Here is a 22,306-nt window from a genome sequence, read left to right as displayed (position 1 = left end):
TTCACTAACTTCCACCATGTGGGCTGCAATCGGATGTGTCCGCTGTCTAATGGACATATCATATCGGGTAGACCCTAGACCTCAACTGCCTTATTATACGAGGATCTGCCAAAACGGCGACCTTGGAAAAGTATACAATGACCCGCATTTCTTTCAATTATTGGAAGATCATGGCGTTTTCGGCTACGTTATGGGTTGTACGGAGTACGGAGTAGATAGGGAGACATCTGCTAGTGAATGGAGGCATTTCGATACTCCATACAGAGTACATGTGTCTAGTTCTGATTATTCTCCTAGAGCATGGGAAACTCTACCCCAGTTTATCTAATGTCAAAACCGCGTGGACTGCTTTATTGTCAATCCCTTGCTTGGAGAGAAGGAGGGGTTCTGAATTCTGTTAGTTAATCCTCCGGGGTGAGAACTTGACTGCAAAAGCAATGAACAATCATTGTTCGCTGCATATTTCCAATAGTTATCTTAATCAAAAAGCAATGCGCCAGCACATTCTGTCATACCGCTCTACGCATCCTATCTTATCCACTGAGTTTTCGGGAAAAATGTCTTGCAAGAAAGTGGATCTCACAAGTGTCAGACCAAAATCTGATATATCCACTCTTCCAAGATGATACGTCGGGAAAGTGTTCCTATGCCTCGATGTGGTTGGTGAAATGTCTACGGTCAAGGCACATAATCTTAATTGGTTTATGGTCTGATGGACCGTTGATTAGCAGCGTCTTGCTTTTTCTCAGGCAGAAGTAGTCACACAACACAGCATGTAATCGTTCGCACTGGACCATATCTGGGCTGAAATGCCATCTGCAACTAGTCCATGCCCTTGTCATTGATGTGATCCGTAAAAATTTCATATCATCTTTGCGTTATTTTGGTAAATCAAGAAAGATATGACACATACATAGATGGGGTCCCCCCTCCCTTTCCACCCCCCCCCTTTCCCATCTTCTCGAAGTATATTAAAGACCCCAAACGCAGCCTTAATTAATTCCAAATCATTCAAACCAACAACTTCCTCTCGTTTAGTTTCACCTCGTTGTTGGAGTTGATCCACCACACCTGCCTGCCATGTCTTCCACAGAACATTCCTCCACCCCCACGTGGACACCGGGAGACTTCGAGCACCCGAACCAGGAATTTCGCCGGTCAATGATTATTGCACTGGTGTTTGCGTACACCTTGTCGACTTTATCCGTTGCCTTAAGGATCCTGGCGAGGAAGGCGACTGGAAGCAGGCTGTTTATGGATGACTATTTGATTATGGTTGCTCTGTTCTTTAAATATGCATGCTCCAGCGGAGTCGTTGTTCGTGAGTGATAGGAGAAACTTTATCTAATAACTTTGTACTAACACTAATATTAGTCCTGTACAATGGGATGGGGTCCCATATCACAATGATCCCGGCGAAAAATCTCCTGGTTTACTTCCAAGTAAGGATGCACAACACCTCAGCCCTATACCAAGTACACGCATTGACTCCCGATAGCTCGGATTCGCCAACGCCTTCATCTACACCGGTTGTATCGCCTTCATTAAATTCTCCATTCTGGCACTGTACAAACGCCTCTTTGCAGTCCGACACATGGCAATTGCCGTGAACATCATGTTTGGATTCGTTGGTCTCTGGGTCGTGGGTGTTTACGTTGCCGGTGCTCTTCTTTGCATTCCCACCAAGAAGTTCTGGGATCAGTCCGTTGAAGGAGCCTGCCTTGACCCCGCCAAATTCTACTATGGCATGCAGATTCCCAACATCCTCACCGACATCGTTCTCTTGATCATGCCTATGAGAGTCGTTTGGACATTGCCAATTCCCAAGTCCCAGAAAGCGCTTCTCTCTGGAGTTTTCCTCGTCGGTGGCCTGTATGTCTAACAGTTCCCATTCGTGCCGCAGTGGAAAGATACTAACACTTCATATCTAGAACCTTGCTCTTTAGCTGTTTCCGCCTCAATGCCATGATTCGACTGGTCGATCTAGGTCCTGATATTACCTGTGAGTATTGACGTGTTGGTACTTCAATCTGCCGATCTATATCACTAACCATTTCTCCAGACAACCAAGTCCCCGTTATCGTATGGACGTGTATGGAAGCAGCAGTTGGAATCACAGCCGCTTGTCTCCCTAACCTCCGTCCTCTGTTCAAATTGGGTCGTCACAACTTCTGGTCCCAAATCCGTTCCTCCAACTCCTCCAACAACATATCCGAACGGACTCTTGTCAGCTCGAGCACTGCTGGAGGTACTGTCACTTCCACTATCACTTCCAACCATAAGAAAAGTGGGTCCTTTGTCGTTCGGCAAACTTTTGAGATGCCTCCATATGAAGACTTGAAAGATGAGAAGGCGGTGGAGAGAGTCTAAACCTGCGGAATATTCTTGGAAGGAAAAGGCTCCATGCGGATTCTACAGGGTGGTCGGGGAGTCAGGCGAAACAGGAAAACTTTGACACGCTCTTTTATATTCTTCTTTGTGATACCTTCATTTACACTATACACCTTAATTCTTATTTTATATACTTTCATGAGCTTATCTCAAAATATTATACCATTTCTCAATGTCATAGAATTACATTTGCAACAGATACATAAAGGGGAGTTTCAATTTGTCTTGCGTGGATTCTACTCATAGAAGAGTGACATCTAGATAGTCCGATGGCTAAGCTGATTTGCCGCCATTTTCCTATAACTCGGCGCCGTCGCAATCCTGGCCTTCTTACCCCAGACGAGTAGTGGGATAGGAGCCAGCAGAATCACAAACGCAATCACCGCAATCAGAATATGCAAATCTCGCATGCCCATCCTGTTGACCCAAGGAGTTAGGACAAACAGTACAATCACCGAGAAGATGTTTCGCATAAAGATTACTCCGACTAATGCATCACCGATAATCTAGTGGTCATCAGGTTAGAAAGAGGACCTAAGCATTCAAAATGAAATAGATACTCACGTCTTGATAGCAATCCATGAGATATGAAAGCGTAATACCGCCAACGGCAGCAAGTGCAAAACCAAAGAATCCAAATCCAATAGCAAGGAGAGCCCAATGCACACCCTAGAAAGTATTAATTAAAAATCCAAACTTGATACTTTGAACGCGCTACTCACATAGGCAAGACCCAGCCCGAACATTAGTATCCCCGCAGGACTAATAATGGCAATAGGCAGAGCAAGCCAAAGACGCATTTCGGGTTCATAAATACCACCATTGCGCTTGGATAACCAAAGAATAGATTTATCACTCAACTGTCCACCAAAGGGGAAACCAAGAACAGCTCCAATAAATGGAGCCAAGTTCATCAGCCCAACACCAACAGCATCGAAGTTATAAGGCGGTAAAATCATGTAAGAAGCCTGTAGCGAAGTCATGACGGCAAACCAGCATAGCGTAGACCCATATGTGATAGCCGCGTACGTGACAGCCGGGAAGGTAAAGAGCGCGATGATTGGTTGATAGAAATGCGGCCACAGCGCTTCGTTCGTGGTAGTCACCAGAGCCATCCGCTGAGAATAGGTCTTCAGCGGGATATCCTGGTTGGTATGCACGCGACTAGCGAAGGTCTCACTGGCGCTCTTTGCGTCTACCACGTCCCCGTCTAAGTGTGATTTAGACGGTTCACCAGTCACTTGTGCATCCAAGATCACCTCGCGACCATCCAGAATGGGAACATATTTCGATTCCTCGAAGAGGAATACCACACAGAGTAGTGTGACGCCGAAGAAAATCACACACCACCACCACATCCACCTCCACCCTTGTGCCACCACGATGTATCCCGAAGCTACGGGACCAAGGAATGCACCTGTAGACTGGATGATGATATACCATCCGTTCATCGTGGCATGCTGGTGCACGAAGAACATGTCAGCAATGGTGATCTGTACGATGATCTCGCTGATTGCGCCGCCGATGCCGGATACCAGGCCGCTGCCCAGTAGATCGCCGACGGTCGTCATCTTGGCTTGCCAGATGCATGATGCGAACTGTAGGGCGACACTTAGTATGTAGATTGGGCGTCGGCCATACTTGTGGACCAGCGGCATGAAGAATATACAGCCTATGGCGAGACCGCCGTAGTTGATTGCTGCGTTGGCGTTTAGGATGTCGAGTGAGAAGTTGAGCTCTGGTTGCATTTGACCCCATGCTGTGAAGCCGATGTCGAGTTGGACGAAGGTCCATAGGACGAAGAAGCTGACTAGGGCGAAATTGAGGGCTTTGCGGGCTGTTGACCAATTCAGGGGATCGTTGGGGTCGGATGATGGGGTGGGGAATAGGACTAGTTGGTCTCTGGATTGGTGGACTGATTTTGTAAGTTATGATGTATATGAAGTATTGGTGGGTCGTGGTTACTTACTATCTTCTAGTCTCACTGTTCCTGGAGCCCAGATGGTCTCATCTTGATAAGTGTCACTCTCCATCGTTGAGGGTTGGATAATGAAGAGAAGGGTGAACTTGAGCGAGCATGTTAGGCATGATGGTCTGTCTATTTAAGCAATCCATGGATTTGCACTGCGGAAATCTGACCGCAGCCTTATCAAGTGCGAATATGGACTGCGGGGAAACCCCCAGTATACTGATGTGGCTCTCTGATACTCAACTCTCGGTCGAATCAGAATGCGTTAAACGTGCCGGCTTGGCGGATTTCGGGTTTGCGAGGAAGCTTCCCCCGCCGATCCTTTATCTTTGATTCACATAACCCTGTGACTGCACTGGTATCTTCCTTCATTTTGTCTCAACTTAAGCTTCTAGTCCCTGCAAAATAGTTTCGCCTGGAATACCGATAAGAGGAAAGCGGCAATTAACTAGAACTATATACCGAGCAACAGGACATTCCCGAGGTCCAGCAACATCCACTCAAAAGAAAACTAACAAAAAACCTAGTCAAGCGACCAAATATAAGCACGAAACATCTCTCGACTATAATCACTCCACGGGTAAACAGTAAGATCAAAGTCCGGTCGCAACATCCTCCGATCTCTCTCAGTCAATTGAAACTGACGCACATCAATACAACAATGACACTCAGCCGTACAATGACCCCAACCCTTCTTCCTCATCAGATCAGGAGGATTCTCACAGCATTTACACTCACGACCACAGCACCCACCTCGTCTCGCACAATCCTGGCGTAGCCATTCACTCCCGAGATACCACTGCGGCTGCTTTCGAATCCACATATATCCGTCCTTGATAGGTCCCACAGGACAACCCGCTAGGAGGGTGTCGTATATTCGCTCAAGGCGTACATACTCTTGGTCCAGGGCTATCAAGTCTTCAATCAGATCCGGTAAAACGAATTTCCCTGCCTCGTCAGAGCCGTTGTGGAATGTGTGGATCCACTTCTTGAGGAAGTTCTCACGTTGAGTGGTTTCGCGTAGACGTTGTTCTGTCTCGATGATCGATTGCGCCCAGCGTGATACCACGTCCCAGTCTGTCTCCCACCATATATGTCGTTTGCCGCGTATGATTTGCCAGTTGACCCATCGGCCGGAGGTCTCTACGACATCTTGTACGTACTCGAAGATGTCTTCGAGCGCTGGGAAGCGCATTTGCTTGACTGGGTTCTTCATCTTGGGTTGCGATTCTGGGAATGCATAGGGGCTGAGGTGAGTTAGAAGGGTAGACATGTTACTTACATCACTTTTTATCATCCGATCGGTTGGTGTTGTGAATACAGTTTACGCGTCCATGGTGCAACATTGACTTTGAGGTATAGTTTATTGCCGAGTATATTCCATGAAGTGTGACAGAATAAACAGCAACCCAATCGGGTAATTCCCAAGCTTGAGGTCGTTTGTCATCGAGCGGCGATAAGAAATGTTGATAAGAGGGGAAGGAGACCCCGACGTCGGAGCTCCCGCTTTGCATAAAACGGCGGTGGGGTGGTGACCGTAATTAGAATTAGACAGTAAATTCCTTAAGTTCTTGACATTGTATCCTCAAAAGCGATCACGAAGTCAATTAGCCCAGCATGTCCCACGACACAAGCAGTACCCCGGCAAAGCGCCGAGTGTTGGTGATTGGATCAGGGGGTGTAGGGACGATGGTCAGCGTCGCACTCGAGCGATCTGGACAAGCATCTGTCACTTCTGTTCTCCGATCGAATTATGAACAGGTCGTCAAGCATGGATTCGAAATCGAGTCCATCGACCATGGAAATCTATCATCCTGGAGACCAAGCGCAAGTATGTATCGAAAAGTCGCGAGCGGAAAACAGTGAGCCAGTTTAGTCTGAAGCTAATACATAGATAGTCGTCAATGCTGTTCCCCTAGCCGATTCCAACACCCCATTTGACTACGTGATCGTCACAATGAAAAACATCCCTGAAGTGAACAATATCCCCAAGATCATAGCTCCCGCTATAACCCCAGATCACACAACGATCGTGTTATTCCAAAACGGACTATACATTGAACCACCAATCATCGCAGCATTCCCCTCAAATGTGGTACTATCAGCACCGAGTTTCATCGGTGCACATGAAAAAAACGGCCACGTGGTCCACGACGACCACGACAACTTCCACATCGGCGCATTCCACAACCCATCCGTGGATGCGGCGGTCGAGCGCACCAAGCTCGAAGAGTTCGCGACAATCTATAACGCGAGCAAAGTCGTCGATGCCAATGTCGTTGATGATATTGTCTTCTATCGCTGGCGGAAGGTGCTCTGGAATGGAATTTTCAATCCCATGTGTGCTATCACTCAGCTGGATAGTGCTGCGATTCGCCGGTTCGGCGGCGAGCATAGCTTGATTAGACCCGGTATGGCGGAGATGGCGGCCATTGCAAAGGCCGATGGGTATGATCTCGGGCCGGGGATTGTGGATGAGATGGTTGATTCTACTCCTCTCGAGTTGTCTTTCCGGCCTAGTATGCTGGTCGATGTGGATAAGGGAAATCCGCTGGAGGCGGAGGTTATTCTGGGGAATGCTTTGCGGGTTGCGAGGGAGAAGGGTGTGAATACACCGATCTTGGATAATACGTACCGGTTCTTGAAACTCACTCAGGCGCGGCTATTGGCTGCAAGGGGGTTGATTGTTGAGCCGAAGGAACTGCCAAAGGCAGATCTCATATAGTCATTTATATAAACGGAGTTTCAGTTCAAAGTTTTACATTTTCTCAGCCTGTTGATCTCAATGGATGTTTCACAGCATGGCAAGAATGAGGAATCGTAACACGATGTATACCTAGGGATACTTGGAGTTGACCTGGTGTCGGTAAGCAATGACTGACTCTGTTTGACAAGAAAGCCGGTGAAGAATACGCACTAGGAGTGTCGATCTCTTGCGGGGAGACATTGCAGCACTATTGAGCTCATCAATATCAGCAACAACTCCCCAGAAAATACTCCATACACAATCGCAACATCCAAAATGGAGAGAATCGACATTCACACCCACTGTGTGCCACCCTCCTACCGCGAATATTGCCTACAGAGCGACTTCGCAGGCAGAGGCCACCCAGATGGAATGCCCGCGATCCCAGTGAGTCTCTGAACCTGAATACCACATCGACTTCCCCTGCTAAATACATCATAATCCAGGAATGGAGCGCTGAATCACATATTGACCTAATGACCAAGCTGCAAATTAAAAAATCGGTGCTAAGCATGTCGTCGCCAGCAACACATCTAACCCCGGGCAACGACGAAGAAGGCCGAACCGTAACTAGGCGCGCCAACATCGACATGTCCAAAATCTGCGCCGATCACCCAACCCATTTCCTCTTCTTCGCCTCTCTCCCCCTTCCAGACGTGGAAGGCTCCCTTGCAGAAATAGACTATGCACTAGACCATCTTGGCGCAGTGGGGTTTCAAATCCTGACCAATTCGCATGGCATCTACCCGGGTGATCAGCGCTTTAGTCGTGTTTTTGACAAATTAAGTGAGCGAAAGACCATCGCTTTCTTTCACCCGACTACCTGTCTTACCCGGCACGACGATGACTCCATAGAGAAGGTGATACCGCTTCCTAGTGTTGCTGCACCTATCATGGAGTTCATGTTCGATTCTACGCGGTCGCTTATGAGTCTGCTTACTTCTGGGACAGTTGATCGGTGTCCTGGGATTACGTTTGTGGTTTGCCATTGTGGTGCGACTTTCCCTCCGATTATGGAGAGGATTGCGGAGTTCTCATCTTTGATTCCCGGTTCGGACGGTATTAGTGGCGAGAGGATTAAGGAGTTGTTGCAGACGCGTTTCTATTTCGATCTTGCCGGTGTGCCGTTCCCAGATCAGATTCATGGTCTTCTGCGGCTGGTTGATTCGTCCAGATTGCTGTATGGGAGTGACTATCCCTATACCCCTGCGGCGTTGGCTGAGTCTTTAGCTAAGAGAGTGGATGATGGATTGCAGACTCTATTTGGATCAGAAACAACGGAACGAATTTTGTTGGATAATGCGCAGCAGATTCTTGGGGAAACCCATGAATAGCTTGGAATTGCAATGGAAGTATTTTCAAATGGAGTTTACAACTTGGGCTCGTTGTAATAAAATATGATAGAGGTCCACAGTCTTGTTGTTATGGCTATATAGTACCTGTAGGCATCCTTCCGAATAGTAAACTTCTATAGAGACAGTCATCTGGAATGACAGGGATGAATTTGGGATTAAATCAAGCCTCGTCTCGGACAAAGTCAAGAATTATCGTAAGACCCCTGGAATGGCGCAGGAATAGTTGCATATTCGATAAAGATGCGTTATGAGTCACTTTTGTTTCAGTAATTGTAGATAACTGACAGATATCTATAACATCTCTGGGCAGTGGATTATCCATTGCATGGCGGATAGAGAGCCGACCAGGGGTAACAAGCTCGATATCAAGAAAGATTGCACCGATTCGAATCAAGCACTCGTGCCTAATGTCTTTGATATTAAGTGAATATGGCAGATCGTCTTGGCCAAGAAGAAGATAAGACGCATTGCTAGTTCTGCTAGACCCTCCTTCGGATCGGGTTCTCAAAAAGCTGGTGGTCGCAATCTTGGTATTATAGTCCGATTTGAGGCTCGATATGGGGGACACGTGTGGGATAGAAAGTTGTCGGGTGGCAATGGAAGTATTGCTCGCCGTCGAGCCACTAGTTAGAGGTAAGAATGCAATGCTCTCCGCTCCATACTGCTTCGGAGGCCGAAGACTTCGTTGAAATCCTTTGGCCGTGATTTCCATTTCCTCGGTCATGGATTGCAATATGGTTTGGAGCTGTTGGGCCTCTTGGGAAGTCGAATAATCTAGATTGGGTAAAGTCCATTTGTCGTAAAGCCGCCGGTGAGCATGGGAGATTCGGTACTGGCTATGCTTCTGTATGAACATATCGCAAAGATAGCATGCGGACTTGCTGCAGCCGATAAATCGCGGACTAGGATTATAAGGATGGTTCGTGTAGTGAACAATCTGCTGAATTTCTGCGTGAACAAAGCACATGGAGGAAGAGCCTGCAGGCGTCCATCCTTCGAAAGCTTTTAAAGTTTCAATGGAAATGTTGGAGAACAAGGGCTTGTACTCTGGACGTCGGCCAACTTTGATAAAATCCCGACAGACAAAAAAGTATCGTGCAAGCTTGTCGATTTGCCGTATTCCACCTCTGTCGCGGATATGAGGGGGAACCTGTAGTCGATGAAGGTGTTCCTCCAGTAATCCCGTTCCACCGATGTTAGCCAATTCAGCACAGGCTTTTATGACATTTTTCTGGTGCTCCTTTCTTATACTCTCGGGGATAGGTTTTTTGAAAGGCAAAAGGCAAGATATCAGCTGGCGCGCCGGCTGTACTAAGATTTGAAAGGCAGGGGAATGGCTTCTAATTGCGGAAATCTCATCAACAAATGCCCGAACTTGGGCGAGCAGAAAGGGCCTCCGCTTGACATAGCGTTCAGGCTGTGGTAACCAAGGTGGACGAATTCTGTTCAGAATTCGATCATCACGGATATCAACGATCTTGTCGAATATTTTGTCCCGAAATTCATCCCGTCGTTTTCCTACGTAGGTCAGCTACTCTGAAGTGTTTTTTGCATTTAAGTAAGAAAGTACCCTTGGAGGCGTATTCGCTCACTAAAGCCATGGTTCCCTTCAATTCGCGGACTGTTTTATCTGTTGGTGTGTGATTGCTCGCGATACGGATAACAAGTCCATTTGCCATTTCCTGAAGAGTGACAGCCGTCACATATTCGACACCCTCTTGCCATTGAGCCAAGAATGCAATATCATCGGCAAACTGCATCTCATCCTCAACCTTCAACAGGTGATTTGCTGATTGGAAAGATGGGATGTCCATCCGATAAGAGTGCTCTTCGGACGGTTGATCCGTTAGTTTGCGCAGGCTTCGAATCGCTTGATAAAATTCCTGCGAGGGTGACATTTGGCTCGACTAACCATGGGCAGATGGCCTAATGGCAGCTATCAGAAGATTACCGCAGTGAGAGGAATGAAAGTGGTCAGCCTGGCTCGATTTCGACGAAGCGTTTGGCGGCTAGCAACACACACACGTACACATACACTTGACGGACGGGCCTAAAAATTATAATGGGTTAGAGCTCTCTGTGACGTGGCATATGTACGCGGATACATGCATATTAGGCAAATGCGAACGTGCAGCCTTAGGCATGACAACCTTGCCCTTCCCAAAAGTCCTATCCTCCTTTTTCCCCCTCTGCTACTCAAATTCTCTTAATCTACTAACAACCTTCCTGGTTGATGAAAGAAAAAGACCAAAGGCTCTCTCTTCAAACTCAACATTCAAGCCTTGTCACAAAGGTCGAAGAGAATACCCATGTGAACAAGTTCTTGGTTCTTTTTCGATCCCCTGTTAACCAAAAACATAACCTCAGAAAGATTTACTGACTGTTGAACTACTCTAGCCGTTGGAAATCAGGATCCGCAGTTCGCTTATTCTCCCAATACTGAACCCATTTTTCCCGCCTCATCTTCTTTGGAATATTTTCATATGAAAATCCCTCAAGAAGAGCGACGGCTTCCAAGAAGTTCATATCGATGGCAAGCTGGAAGTCTTGATAGTCCGGGCGGACACCATTATCTACCAGGGCCTTTAGGATATCGTATTGGCGATATAGAACCGCATGCCAAATTGTAGAGTAATACCACCAGTTCGTGTCGATACTTGATAGGTGTGGATTCGCCCCCGCTTCAATCAACAATTGGACCATGGGCTGGTGTCCTAAGTCGATGGCAACAAGGAGCGCAATATGACCATACACTATCATATCTAAACCAGAATCAATCAAGATCTGGAGAGAGGCAGTATCGCCTCGACGGGAAATATGAGACAGTATCCTAGTCGACCTTGGGCGAAGGTTATACCTGAGAAGAAGTTGTAGTATAGAGGTGCCACTGTAATAAGTCGCTTGCACAAATGGATCTGGGAAGAGTGCCGTTGGTTTCCAACCTGTCTGGAGGATACACTCGATGATAGACTTGCCGCACCGTAATTCAAGCGCTTGGCTCAGAGCTGTAGAGTCGTCGCCGGGAACTCGTGGACGACCTAATGGGGCCTGGTGTGCAATCATTAACTCAACAACCACTTGATTGCCAGTCTCGATAGCCCAATGTAACACGGTGCGTAGTTGTGGTGGTATGCACGCGCGGCTCGGGTTTGTCTCTGAGAGCATGGTATTTAAAAGCCCGACGTGGCCATTTTGAGCAGCTCTGAGAAGCGGGCTGTCCTGTTTTTCAAACTCCTCAAAATCGGTTTCGTCCTCATCGGGCAGGAGCTCGAAAGATGCGATACTGGCCCCAGCATTGAGAAACTTCTTGACGAGGGTGGAGTTTCCACTTCCAGCTGTATATAGTAATCCTGAGCTTTGGTGATGCTGGATGTTGAAATCACAGAGAAAAGCGTGTAAAAGATGGCATAGCCTCCAGTTGGTCCGTACTAAAGCATTAATGTCTTTCTGGCTGGAAAGGGACTTGGCGACCAGAAGCAAAATTTCATTTGGTACTTGAGAAAAGTTGGCCATGTCGCAAGAGTAGACCTCGGGAGATAAAAAGGGGCAGTAAGGATCTTGACAGTTCCTTTCCATTAATGGAGGTGAGAGTGCATTAGCCGAGACTACTCCGTATATATCCATGCGGGTACATGTATTGGCAGCCAGGTGATTATGTCGAAAGCTATGTTACAATACATGGCTGAGAACCGAGTCGAAACCCTCGGAAAATACATGGACCGCTTTAGATATGGATCCTATATAAAAGTACATACTAAGGTTAGTCATTGATATCCGCACAAATTGTCAAATAGTGGATTGTTATCATTTTAGTTAGAGTTATACATATCTGTCATTCTATACCATACCTTGCTATACACGAGACTTCTGTCAGAATACACATCAGTTTCTGACCGCAGCCACAGCATTGTAGAATGAGTGAGCTTAACTTAGGCTGACCCCTCCCTTGGCAAACGGGGCTGTGTTTTCCTCCCATGCGCCCCACTGAACCCCACGCCACATATTCGGTCTTCACTACAAAACTCGGCACAATGCAGTTCTCCTGTCTTCTAATTTTTTGGGGGTACAAAGCACATTCATTGGCTACTTCATTACTGACTAAGCTAACATGTCCATATCTGTCGAAGCCATCATCGCAATCTTTGCTCTATTTGTAGCCTTGATACCATTGTTCTGCTCTATTTGGAAATACATAAAGAGACATTCGAATACCCAAATAGGTAGTGATCCCATAACGCGTTACTTGAGAAATTGCCTAACTTTTTTCGCATTACAAAGCTACCCCAATCACGGCCCTACCTTTGTATACTTCCGGAAATACGCCACTGGCTAATAAAGTAAGCCCCCGCTATGATAGACATGGTATGTATAGCCTTTATACCAGATTTTTTTTTTAGCAGCTTGACTAACTCGCCATGCTTTTTTTATAGTTGATATACAATTGCCTGGGGAATTCTATTTCGAGCGCACAATTGTTGCAAGAAACTTTCCTCGATGAACACCTGGGAATGAGCGACCAGGAAACTTCATACGATGCATTTGAGGGTAATTTTGGGATATCAAAATGTTGTGCTATATGATGTGGTCTCTATAGAATTCAAGTCCGTTGACTACTTACTACATTATGAAGCTATCTAGTCGCATTGTCCTACTTACTCGGGCAGGGTATAGATTACTGTAAACTTTAAGTGGAGAAATCGGCCCGACCCGGCTCTTTTTGTCACTTTCCATTGGTTGCCGCCATACCTGTCCCCTCATAACATAACAGGAGTAAAACTTGGGAAGCTTACATCTCTCACTTCTTCTCGCTTTAGTAGAGGAACACCTTAAAAGGCATATATAAATGCTCACATACCCTGCTTGTACGCATAATATGATTGGCGGCCACTAGTAAGTCAACTAAATATTCGAAAGATTCAGACCCAACCTTCAATGAGGGAAGACAGCTTCAAGTCACTCGTTGTCTACCCCAGAAATTCCAATTCTGCCTTTCCTGATCCCAGCCTCTGACCTTGATAATGGACTTTGAGCTCGCTAGAAACACCAGAAGGCACTATCTCAATTTCAAACGATCATTTCTTTCGCACACGCCATCATCTTCCCTTGGAACAAACAAAATTAACCCTCCTTTGAATTATAACAACACTCTCTGACTGTATTTTTCATAGCGGTTTTTCAGCATCTTAAAAGACCTATGACCATATTGATGAATTCATGAGGATTCAATGAATTCCAATCTAACCGTGTTGTATCTAGTCAACAAGTTCAACCTTTGCGCACTTGAATCAGCCATTGCGATGATCTCAGCGACCTCCCCATGTCGCGCGGGTTTGGGGTTGGGTTGGTTTTAGCAGATGACAATCCGCCCTCAGAATATCGAGTTTCAGAATTTAGCAACAGGACATATAAGACATATAAGAAAATGAAAGTGAAGAAGAGAAATTGAAAAACAAGAGAATGACAAGAAAAGAACAGGAAGTCTAAACGCTGAATGACGGTTGAGTGCACACTTTCACCCTTGCTATATCACTCCCGCCCTGTAGATAAACCCTTCTCGAATTTTGATCAACTGTGAATGAGATCATACAATCTGTCACATCTTGCCACAGCATCTTGACTCTCTTGCTCATTGTAAATAGCAGTAGCGTTGATCACCGAAAGCATGGCATTTGGTCCATATGTCGACATATTTCCGTGAGATGAGGTGGGCTTTCCTGTAAGCACAAAGCTCGTAATGAGCTGTTGAAGTGCGATTGACGAATCAAACTCGTTAGATTGAGGGCTTGAGCTAACACCGAACGTTGCCTGAAAATCCATTGCATGAAGGCTAGGGAAGACGTCATAAACATAGTTGAAAGAACGATTTCCCATTGCCTCAGCAAGGAAGATATCATTGCACTGAATGAATCCTTCCTGGAAAGTAACAGCTGCGCGACTGATTTCATCGACGTATCTAATGGAGCTCTCAGATACAGGCGGATATATCGAGGTAGCAAGGTAATCGGTTTGGTTTGGTGTAAGATTCATCAAGGCCGAAACATAGTTCCGGTATTCGGTATCGTTTGTGAGAGAGAAGTCGGAAAAGATGACACCGTCATTTCCGTTGTATGCCAACATCACGCTTACCCCCTTATCTAGTTTGCCCTTTTCCATCATAGTAGCCGGAGCTTCTGGGACAAACACGCCATCCACAACAGGCCAATAAGTAAAGCTTCCAATGGGCGAGTTGATTACTTGTTGCGCATTTGCCTGAATAAGAATTTCGGTAGGTAATCTGCGAGCCTCCTCAATATTGCTCACATTGCAGTATGCAAGGAACTCATTGAAAATCTTTTCTTGATCGCCCGCACCAAAATTACCAGGGGCAAAGGCAGGGGATTGTAGGATTGCTTGCTGGAATGGAGCATTGCCATTGGAATTTCCATATGCCTAATTTTGAAATAGTGGTTAGCTGGTCGTCATAAAACGTACTCAAGGCAAAATATCGTACAGTAATCTGGTGTAAAATCGAGCCACCTCCCGCTGATTCGCCCATGACGGTAACTTGATATGGATCTCCACCGAAAAGATGAATGTTTTTTTGAATCCACTCCAATGCAAATCTTTGGTCCAAGAGTCCAGCATTTGCAACTCCACTGCGCTGCAGTGTAGGACCACTAAGGAAACCCAAAGCACCGAGGCGATAGTTAAGTGTTACGTAGATGAAGTTGCTGTCTCCACGTTGGAGGAGTCCGTTGGGCGAGCCACTGTTCTGTCCTGATTTGGACCTGGAAGTGTAACCGCCCCCATATATCCAGACAAGGACCTGAGTGAGCATTAGAATCAAAAGTCGAAGTTTTGTGTGCTTAGGAGAGTCACATACAGGTGCTTTTTTTGCGTGCTTCTTGCCAGTGTCATTGAAGATCTTTTTGGGTACAACAACATCTAGAAATAGGCAATCCTCACTTGCACGAGTATCCAAGAGCACGGAACCCAGGCTTGTAACCCTACCGTTGGTGACATAGCTTACAGCGCTGGACATGGAATCCTCCATCCATGAAGGAACCGCTTGAGGACAAATCCGAGCCTCTGCTCCCGTCTGCACCTGTGTACGGTTCACCTCCGGATACGAAGGAGCAGCGAACTGAAGGCTTCCTACTGGAGGGGCCGCATATCGGATATTGGTGAAGTTGTAAGTTTCAAGTCCTGTCTGAACACCAAGTCAACAATATGATCAGACGGTAAGACTGCTTTTGATACTCACATCATACGAAATAGCCTGATGGATTTCGTATCCCAAGTCAACAATGGGTAGACCGGCTGCTCTGGCACCAGCTGTAGCACAGAGACCAAGAAGCAACGCCTTGCCAATTGCTGCCTTCTCAGGATTGACAGATAAATGCATTTCGAACGAGAGTGCGCGATATACCAGACTGCGATCAAATCCGATTGAGAGAAAATTATCTTGCAAGAATAAAAAGATAGCTTGAGGTGAGCATAACTATGTTATATAGCTTAAGCCCAGTGGATCTACGGGTGCCTGCATTTTCAAACCTTGGAAGCTGGATTGGTCTAAAAACCGCGTGGCCGACGGCACTTTGGACGACATGTAGCTCAAGAAACTCTTATTGCAGGCAATAATAATTCGTGAGCATTGATCTCTGCATTTTCGGCCGATCAATGATCGTCACGGAGCCCGTTTCCACAATGGGTAGCTCCCTCGGCCCGAGAGGTGAAGAATACCGGAAACTAGTCAAGCCCTGCATCTTTTTGGGCCAATCACAGCTGGCCCCGGAGCCTTGGCAGTTTTCGCCGTCATCATTCTACAGGCTGACCGACCGTTAATAACGCAGCATTAAGCCTTTTGATGACGCAGTGCTAAGTCCGTTGATGCCAAAGCTTTAAGCCTGTTAAAGATTATCATTGGTAACCTTGTTCGAAAACCGATGGAATATATGGGAGATGATGTATGCCAATCTATAGTGTAGAGCGCAGCGAGCATTAGTTCATTTAATTTATGCTGTACTTTCCACCTTTCAATCTCCCTACATTATTATTGTATAAGCAAGTCATTTTAGGAACAGGAGAGCATATTGAGGATATCACCAATCTTGATGAGTAGTGTAAGGGTCAGAAGCCTTTTCACGATCCTAAATGTTGAACCGATCAATCTTAAATAAGATGAAACCAGGCTGGTTCAAACCTGGAAAATTGGGCGAAGATGGAGATCAAAGCAAGACAAACGAAACATGAACAAGTTTCAGAGTTTATGTGGGAAATATTTGAGTGGCACTATAGCCATACTAACCCAATATACAGTAGGGAGGCTATATCCTGTGAGGACTATATGAAACAGACATGAAGCCGGAGCAATACAGAGAGAAAAGGAAAGAGAAACAAAGATAGTGCAATGGCTATCCGTCAAACATTCTGACAAGGTCTCAATCCCAAAATTGAAGAAAAAAGACGAAAGACCAAATATAAATGACATTTCGCTGACTCTAAAGAATACCTCAAGCGCCTCGAGCCTCCAACTCCACAAGTGAGCGCACAGCGTCAACTACACTCTCACTAAGCTGATGATACTCAATACCCAAGATTCTTTTGCGATTTGGAAGTGTCTACGGTGTAAACATCTGAGGGAATTGAGCCAGAGCTGGGATTTCCCACAGGAACACGGGCCCGAATCTTGGGGATATTCTCGCGTAAGGCATTAACGAATTGTTGATTGATCTACATATAGATAAAATTTAATAAACGATTACGGGCTTATAACTAATATAAAGCTTATCCATAGTAATATAATGTAGATAACAGATAGTTAACTATATATGACTCTAACTAACTAAAATGACAAAAATCCACTATTTAACAATTTAAGCGGACTTTAATGATTAAAATCAATATGTGCTTTTGTACAGGGCCCGCATCCAAAGCGGTCCATGTATTTTCTGAGGTGTTGAACACTCGGTTCTCCACCATGTATTATAACATAGCTTTCGACAAAATGTAAGCTAGTAGCATTGTGTCCAACCAAAAACCCAAAACCCTTTCATAATGGCACCACGGCAAACTGCCGTACGCCTAATAGATATGACAATTCAGCATACTACCTGGATACTATATTTGAGCAATAGTAAGACTTACGGTGCTGTGCCCATGGATTGTATGATCTCTATGCCGTGTTGCTCACACTTCGCTGATAATAGACTGAAGAGGTAAGGGCTGCAACCAAGTCCGCCGACAAGTATTACTTTCTGGTGATTTTTGAGCATCAATCCATAAATAAAGACTGTTAATACTGACCTTAACTGGAAGACTTTTCTCCCGCGTCTTGCTGATTTGTTGATTAATGAGCACCTCGATATCGGAGAAAACCGAGGTAAATGCCTTTTGAATATCGGAGCTAGATCAATCAGCCTCTGACTTGGGGGAGGGTGGAAATGTCTGGACCTTGAGAAGTGAATTTGCCCATTTATGATGAAAGGCTTTCTTCTTTTGTCGTTAAGGTTAGCGTCCTCAAAAGCCCAGGAGGGAACAGAAATAACGACCTCTCGGCCATCGGTGGTCGGTTTGTACGCCGGTTTGTAAACATATTCCCACTGATATTTCAGGATAGACTTGACTCCTTCTCGTGGAATATTGTTCCATTGTCTTCCCAGACGATTTTTGCAGATGGTTTCAAACGCCTCGTCGATAAATATGCCCCCACAGAGACCGCCTTGTGTGAGAATGTTAGATATCGGTTGCCAGCAACAAATACCGAAAGGTCAGCTAATTACCAGTCCCTGTCACTGCTTCATGTATCTCAATTGGATCCAACTCTCCAACTTGATATGTGCTCAGCTCCTGCGATATTATAGTTCATCAGCCCGTAATATCCAGCTTCACGCCTGCAGCCTCCAATATTCACCAACTTACCACAGTGAGTCCGCCAGCGTTGCATATCACATAAACATCATCGGTCTCAAGGCCATACTTATGGCCAACTTTACAGAGTGTTCCGAGAGCGGCTGCCTCTGACTCCAGAACGAAAGCGAGGGCCGTGGGGCTAATAGGACGGTCTTGTAGAATGCCAGCGTTCTCTGCAGCCTTTTCCATAGCCTTGCGCGCATAGTCCTTCCATATAGCAGGCACAGTAATGAAAACATGAAAAGCGAGCGCAGAAATGTCTAACTCGCTATGAATCAAGTGGATTGTTTCCACGGTATGCTGCCACAATAGTCGGAGGTAATCTGCGACCAAGTCCGTTGCCGTTTTACCCGTCTCTCGCATCAATTTGCGGGCGCGGAAGAAAGCTTTAGACTGACGCTGCTCTTCAGCCACATCTTCGTCGCGTAAGAGCAGCAGCTTGAAACAACGCACAGGGTCACCGCCCTCTGGGATATCATATCCCCAACTCACCTTTCCATCCTCGTAGAACAGTTCGGTAGGGACTTCCGGTTCCTCTCTTCCGTTATTAGACCAATTGGTGATAATGTTAATTTCATCTCTCTCAAAATCTTCCACCGTTGCCCATGCCACACTTGAGTATCTACACTTTTGTTAGTATCAACTGATATGGATATTTTACGTCCAGTTCTAACATGGTTCCAAAATCAATTTCGATGACTAGAAAGTCGTCTAATTTGGATTGTCTCTTCTTGTTAATTTCATCACGGACTTCCGAGGTGTTTCGGAAAAAGTTCTCCCTCTCGGATTTTAGCTTGACTTTTTGGGGAACCATCGTGTGCAATCGAGATAGTGGATATAGGTTAAAGGGAAGACTTAGATTGAGGGCAGCTACGATATTAAATAGAAAACCACTCAAGGTCACAAACTTTGTCACATATACGCCCCAGGTTAGGATCATCTAGCTTAATCTACTTTCGTAAATCGTACTGCATTACAATACGGAGTAGGGTGGGTAGGTTCATATACGCCGGGGCTAACATTCTGTGCGCTGGCAGCACCTGCATATTTACATACAGCACGACTTACTGTGATACGTAGTATATGTCTTAGGATTCTTGGCGCTTCTGTTCATCGGTGATTGGGTCTTTCAGTGAGGCTCTGGAAATGTCTACAGAATTCATAGAATTTACCCGTAGCCTACAAAACCCCGTACCAATTACCAGGGTTTAAAATGCGCTATTATACCCGTGACCATACCCTACGTTTTGAGGCTGCTAAGCCGCGGTCTCCTATTAATTCGAGTAAGCTACAGAATGAACTAGTCTAAGAAGGGGAAATTCGGCCCCATTCAAGTCGGCTCTTTTTGCCACTGCCTATTGGCTGCCCTCTAACAATCACTACGCCGCCCCAGCCTTGTATGCAAACATCGTTGGAAAGGGGGTATGCCACGTCTTTCACTCATTTCTTCGAAGCAGGGGCAAAGTTAGAGGAGGCTACTCCGTACTAAATATACAGTTATCACGCCTCCTCACTAGCCTTACGCAGGAAGGCCGCATTATTGGAAAGAGTTCCTGCCACGATTTTAGGATAAACCCTACCGGCACAGTGGTCTAACCCCCTTTAGTATAGTAGTCTCTAGCACCAATTTTTCGGCCTAAGTGTCATTTATTATGGCATTGCCATAGTACAAAACACTGCCGCCAGGCTAATTTACCAGCGTTAACTGAGTATCTTGGCATGGTTCCAGTTCATTTACCCCGCTTGCTCCTAGTTTCGCCGCTGAAATAGCGGAGTAAACCAGTCCCATATTAGCCCGGTTCCGTTCACGCCCTGGGCGATCATCAACACTACATGCGACCTTTTCAAATACGCTATCTCCATGATCTATGGACATCAAGTATGGAAGAGAAAGTAGCTGTTCGTAGTATGCCATCTACTGACTCGTACTGCATTTCAATAATCAACACTAAATTTCCATTCACTGCACAGATGACGTGTTCCGGCCGCTTTGCAGGACAACTCATACTTGCATTACCCTACTTCTCCCTCATTCCCCGGCTATATTAGCTGTAGTCAGGCGGTTTCTCGCCTTTATTTTTATATATCTCTTGTACAATCTCTTGGGAGTTACTTGATAGCCAGCAGAGTCACAGTAAGACTAGAACATGGCAAAAAAGAAAGGGAAGAAGGGCAAGTCCAATGAGGTGCCCATGCGCCCCCTCACCTCAGAGATCTCTTCCAAAATTGACTATCATCGGCCTTTGTCATCGTGAGTTCTTTGAATGAGTTACAATCGGCGTTTTCTAACCTATTCACTGGCTCTACGAATTTCCTGTTACCCTCATTATAGGGAGCAACCGATATATCATTCCCGCTCATTTCCTTCAGAATCACCGAAACCTTGCCCAGGCATCTCTTGTATCATCAGATATCATCATGTCTAATGTTGATGAAGACGTTGGACATACCGTGGTGCACTTCTTATACACAGGCGGCTACGAGACAGTCAATTCTCCTCTTGACGAAGGCATATCGGATCTCGCTAGAGAGTACAAGAGGAGCGTTTTAGTCTACCAAGCGTCAAGGATTTGGGGCCTTGCCGATCTTAAAGTCCTTTCTCAGCAAAAGATGCAGCACTTAGATGAGGACCTCCCTGTGCTTGTAATACTGCGAATCATGAGGGACATTTTCTCAAGTCTTCCCACAGGTGAAACCTGGCTTCCAAGTTACATTCAAGGAAACCTGCAGCGCTCGCTAAAGCCTAATGATCCGGGGCTTGGTTTACGCGAGTTTTACGATGTTATCGGCCAAGACCATCGATTTGATATTGCGGTGATGAAAATGATTATCGAGATACTATCTATTCGCATTGTTTCTATGAAAGAACAGCAGGGTAAGTCACTTCCAGCAAATTAAAAATACACTAATAAGCTGAACTAATTTTTTACTACACCATTAGTGAAGACACCAAACGGCATCGTCTCAAATGAAACCCCTCTTGAAGGGCCTGTTTCCGAAGTGCCTGAGCCTGTCCCAGCCGAGGCTGAGTCTTTCGTCGAATACTCTGAGCCTGTCTCTGAAGAGCCTGATCCTGTCTTTGAAGGACCTGAGCCTGTCTCTGAAAAGCCTTATCTTGTCTCTGAAGGACCTGAGGCTGTCCCAGCCGAGCCTGAGTCTTTCATCGAGAACTCTGAGCCTGTCTCTGAAGAGACTGAGTCTTTCGTCGAAGAACCTGACCCTACCCCAGAAGAGACTGAATGTCTCTCCGAAGAGCGTGAGCCAAGTACATGGGATCTCCCTGCTGAAGCGGATGGCGGACTTTGGATCATTCCTCGAGTGCCTGCTGAGGTTGGCGACTGGCCGCGCCCTTGGTTGTTGCCCGAAGATACGCCAAATGCCGAAACACAAGAAGCTTCTGATCAGGCCCACATAGCGAAGATTACATGCTCAGACTTAAAATCTGTATGAAAATTGGGATGATCTGTCTTTGAAGAGAAGAGCTAAAAGGGCTAGCAAGCTTAGGTCTAAAGGCCTTCCTGTCCCAAGCGAAACTGGTTTCATTTCAATAGTTGCAGATTGAGAACGATTTGGGGCAACTTCAGCCAGGCAATTGAACCATATACTTCCTATTCATAAATTCTTACAGTGCCGAGAAGAGATACTCCATGGGGCTGGGACAAATTGGGGGTTTTCGATCTTTGATTTAATGGAATGCAACAACGATCAGTATCGGCTTCTATCAACAGAATATTCAGTAGAGGGACGTTTCTGATAGGTATAATTCAGTTTACTCCTAAATTTTATAGAATCATAATCTTATGTGCTACAAAAAATTAGGACCGACGGATATTTTGTTATGATGAATTTAAGCTAAGTTGAAAAATATCAGAAGCTATGTTACAATACATGATTAAAAACTACAGTCTTTACGCAAAAGTTTTAACACCCCAGGCCCCACACTGTATGCTTATA

At 45.8% G+C, this 22,306-nt stretch overlaps 9 protein-coding genes across 9 annotated transcripts; 4 read left to right on the top strand and 5 right to left on the bottom strand.

Moving 5' to 3' along the window:
- Positions 1-1,080: 1,080 nt before the first annotated feature.
- On the top strand, positions 1,081-2,370 carry PEX2_006550 (putative integral membrane protein Pth11-like; the record flags this gene model as incomplete). Its single annotated transcript, XM_016737932.1, has 5 exons — positions 1,081-1,321; positions 1,375-1,442; positions 1,499-1,872; positions 1,932-2,002; positions 2,063-2,370. The coding sequence occupies 5 exons, from the start codon at positions 1,081-1,083 to the stop codon at positions 2,368-2,370; spliced, it is 1,062 nt and encodes a 353-aa protein (XP_016594504.1).
- Positions 2,371-2,648: 278 nt separating this feature from the next.
- On the bottom strand, positions 2,649-5,576 carry PEX2_006540 (Major facilitator superfamily domain, general substrate transporter; the record flags this gene model as incomplete). Its single annotated transcript, XM_016737931.1, has 6 exons — positions 2,649-2,897; positions 2,956-3,060; positions 3,114-4,306; positions 4,361-4,457; positions 5,099-5,192; positions 5,257-5,576. The coding sequence occupies 6 exons, from the start codon at positions 5,574-5,576 to the stop codon at positions 2,649-2,651; spliced, it is 2,058 nt and encodes a 685-aa protein (XP_016594503.1).
- Positions 5,577-5,977: 401 nt separating this feature from the next.
- On the top strand, positions 5,978-7,085 carry PEX2_006530 (ketopantoate reductase family protein; the record flags this gene model as incomplete). Its single annotated transcript, XM_016737930.1, has 2 exons — positions 5,978-6,191; positions 6,259-7,085. 2 exons carry the CDS (start codon positions 5,978-5,980, stop codon positions 7,083-7,085), a joined length of 1,041 nt encoding a protein of 346 aa, XP_016594502.1.
- A 297-nt stretch (positions 7,086-7,382) lies between these two features.
- On the top strand, positions 7,383-8,440 carry PEX2_006520 (amidohydrolase family protein; the record flags this gene model as incomplete). The annotated part of the gene is made up of 2 exons (XM_016737929.1): positions 7,383-7,493; positions 7,553-8,440. The coding sequence occupies 2 exons, from the start codon at positions 7,383-7,385 to the stop codon at positions 8,438-8,440; spliced, it is 999 nt and encodes a 332-aa protein (XP_016594501.1).
- A 181-nt stretch (positions 8,441-8,621) lies between these two features.
- Positions 8,622-10,359, bottom strand: PEX2_006510 (nucleic acid/nucleotide deaminase domain-containing protein; the record flags this gene model as incomplete). Its single annotated transcript, XM_016737928.1, has 2 exons — positions 8,622-9,979; positions 10,032-10,359. The coding sequence occupies 2 exons, from the start codon at positions 10,357-10,359 to the stop codon at positions 8,622-8,624; spliced, it is 1,686 nt and encodes a 561-aa protein (XP_016594500.1).
- A 490-nt stretch (positions 10,360-10,849) lies between these two features.
- PEX2_006500 (uncharacterized protein) lies at positions 10,850-11,974 on the bottom strand (the record flags this gene model as incomplete). Its single annotated transcript, XM_016737927.1, has 1 exon — positions 10,850-11,974. One exon carries the CDS (start codon positions 11,972-11,974, stop codon positions 10,850-10,852), a length of 1,125 nt encoding a protein of 374 aa, XP_016594499.1.
- Positions 11,975-14,026: 2,052 nt separating this feature from the next.
- PEX2_006490 (Carboxylesterase, type B) lies at positions 14,027-15,845 on the bottom strand (the record flags this gene model as incomplete). Its single annotated transcript, XM_016737926.1, has 4 exons — positions 14,027-14,890; positions 14,952-15,266; positions 15,324-15,650; positions 15,705-15,845. 4 exons carry the CDS (start codon positions 15,843-15,845, stop codon positions 14,027-14,029), a joined length of 1,647 nt encoding a protein of 548 aa, XP_016594498.1.
- A 2,369-nt stretch (positions 15,846-18,214) lies between these two features.
- On the bottom strand, positions 18,215-19,166 carry PEX2_006480 (Hsp70 family protein; the record flags this gene model as incomplete). Its single annotated transcript, XM_016737925.1, has 3 exons — positions 18,215-18,289; positions 18,362-18,974; positions 19,027-19,166. The coding sequence occupies 3 exons, from the start codon at positions 19,164-19,166 to the stop codon at positions 18,215-18,217; spliced, it is 828 nt and encodes a 275-aa protein (XP_016594497.1).
- Positions 19,167-20,770: 1,604 nt separating this feature from the next.
- PEX2_006470 (uncharacterized protein) lies at positions 20,771-21,802 on the top strand (the record flags this gene model as incomplete). The annotated part of the gene is made up of 2 exons (XM_016737924.1): positions 20,771-21,227; positions 21,294-21,802. 2 exons carry the CDS (start codon positions 20,771-20,773, stop codon positions 21,800-21,802), a joined length of 966 nt encoding a protein of 321 aa, XP_016594496.1.
- Positions 21,803-22,306: the final 504 nt, after the last annotated feature.

Source organism: Penicillium expansum (genome assembly GCF_000769745.1).
Source record: "Penicillium expansum strain MD-8 chromosome Unknown contig20, whole genome shotgun sequence".
NCBI lineage: Eukaryota > Fungi > Ascomycota > Eurotiomycetes > Eurotiales > Aspergillaceae > Penicillium > Penicillium expansum.
This window is presented reverse-complemented; position numbering and strand designations above follow the sequence as displayed.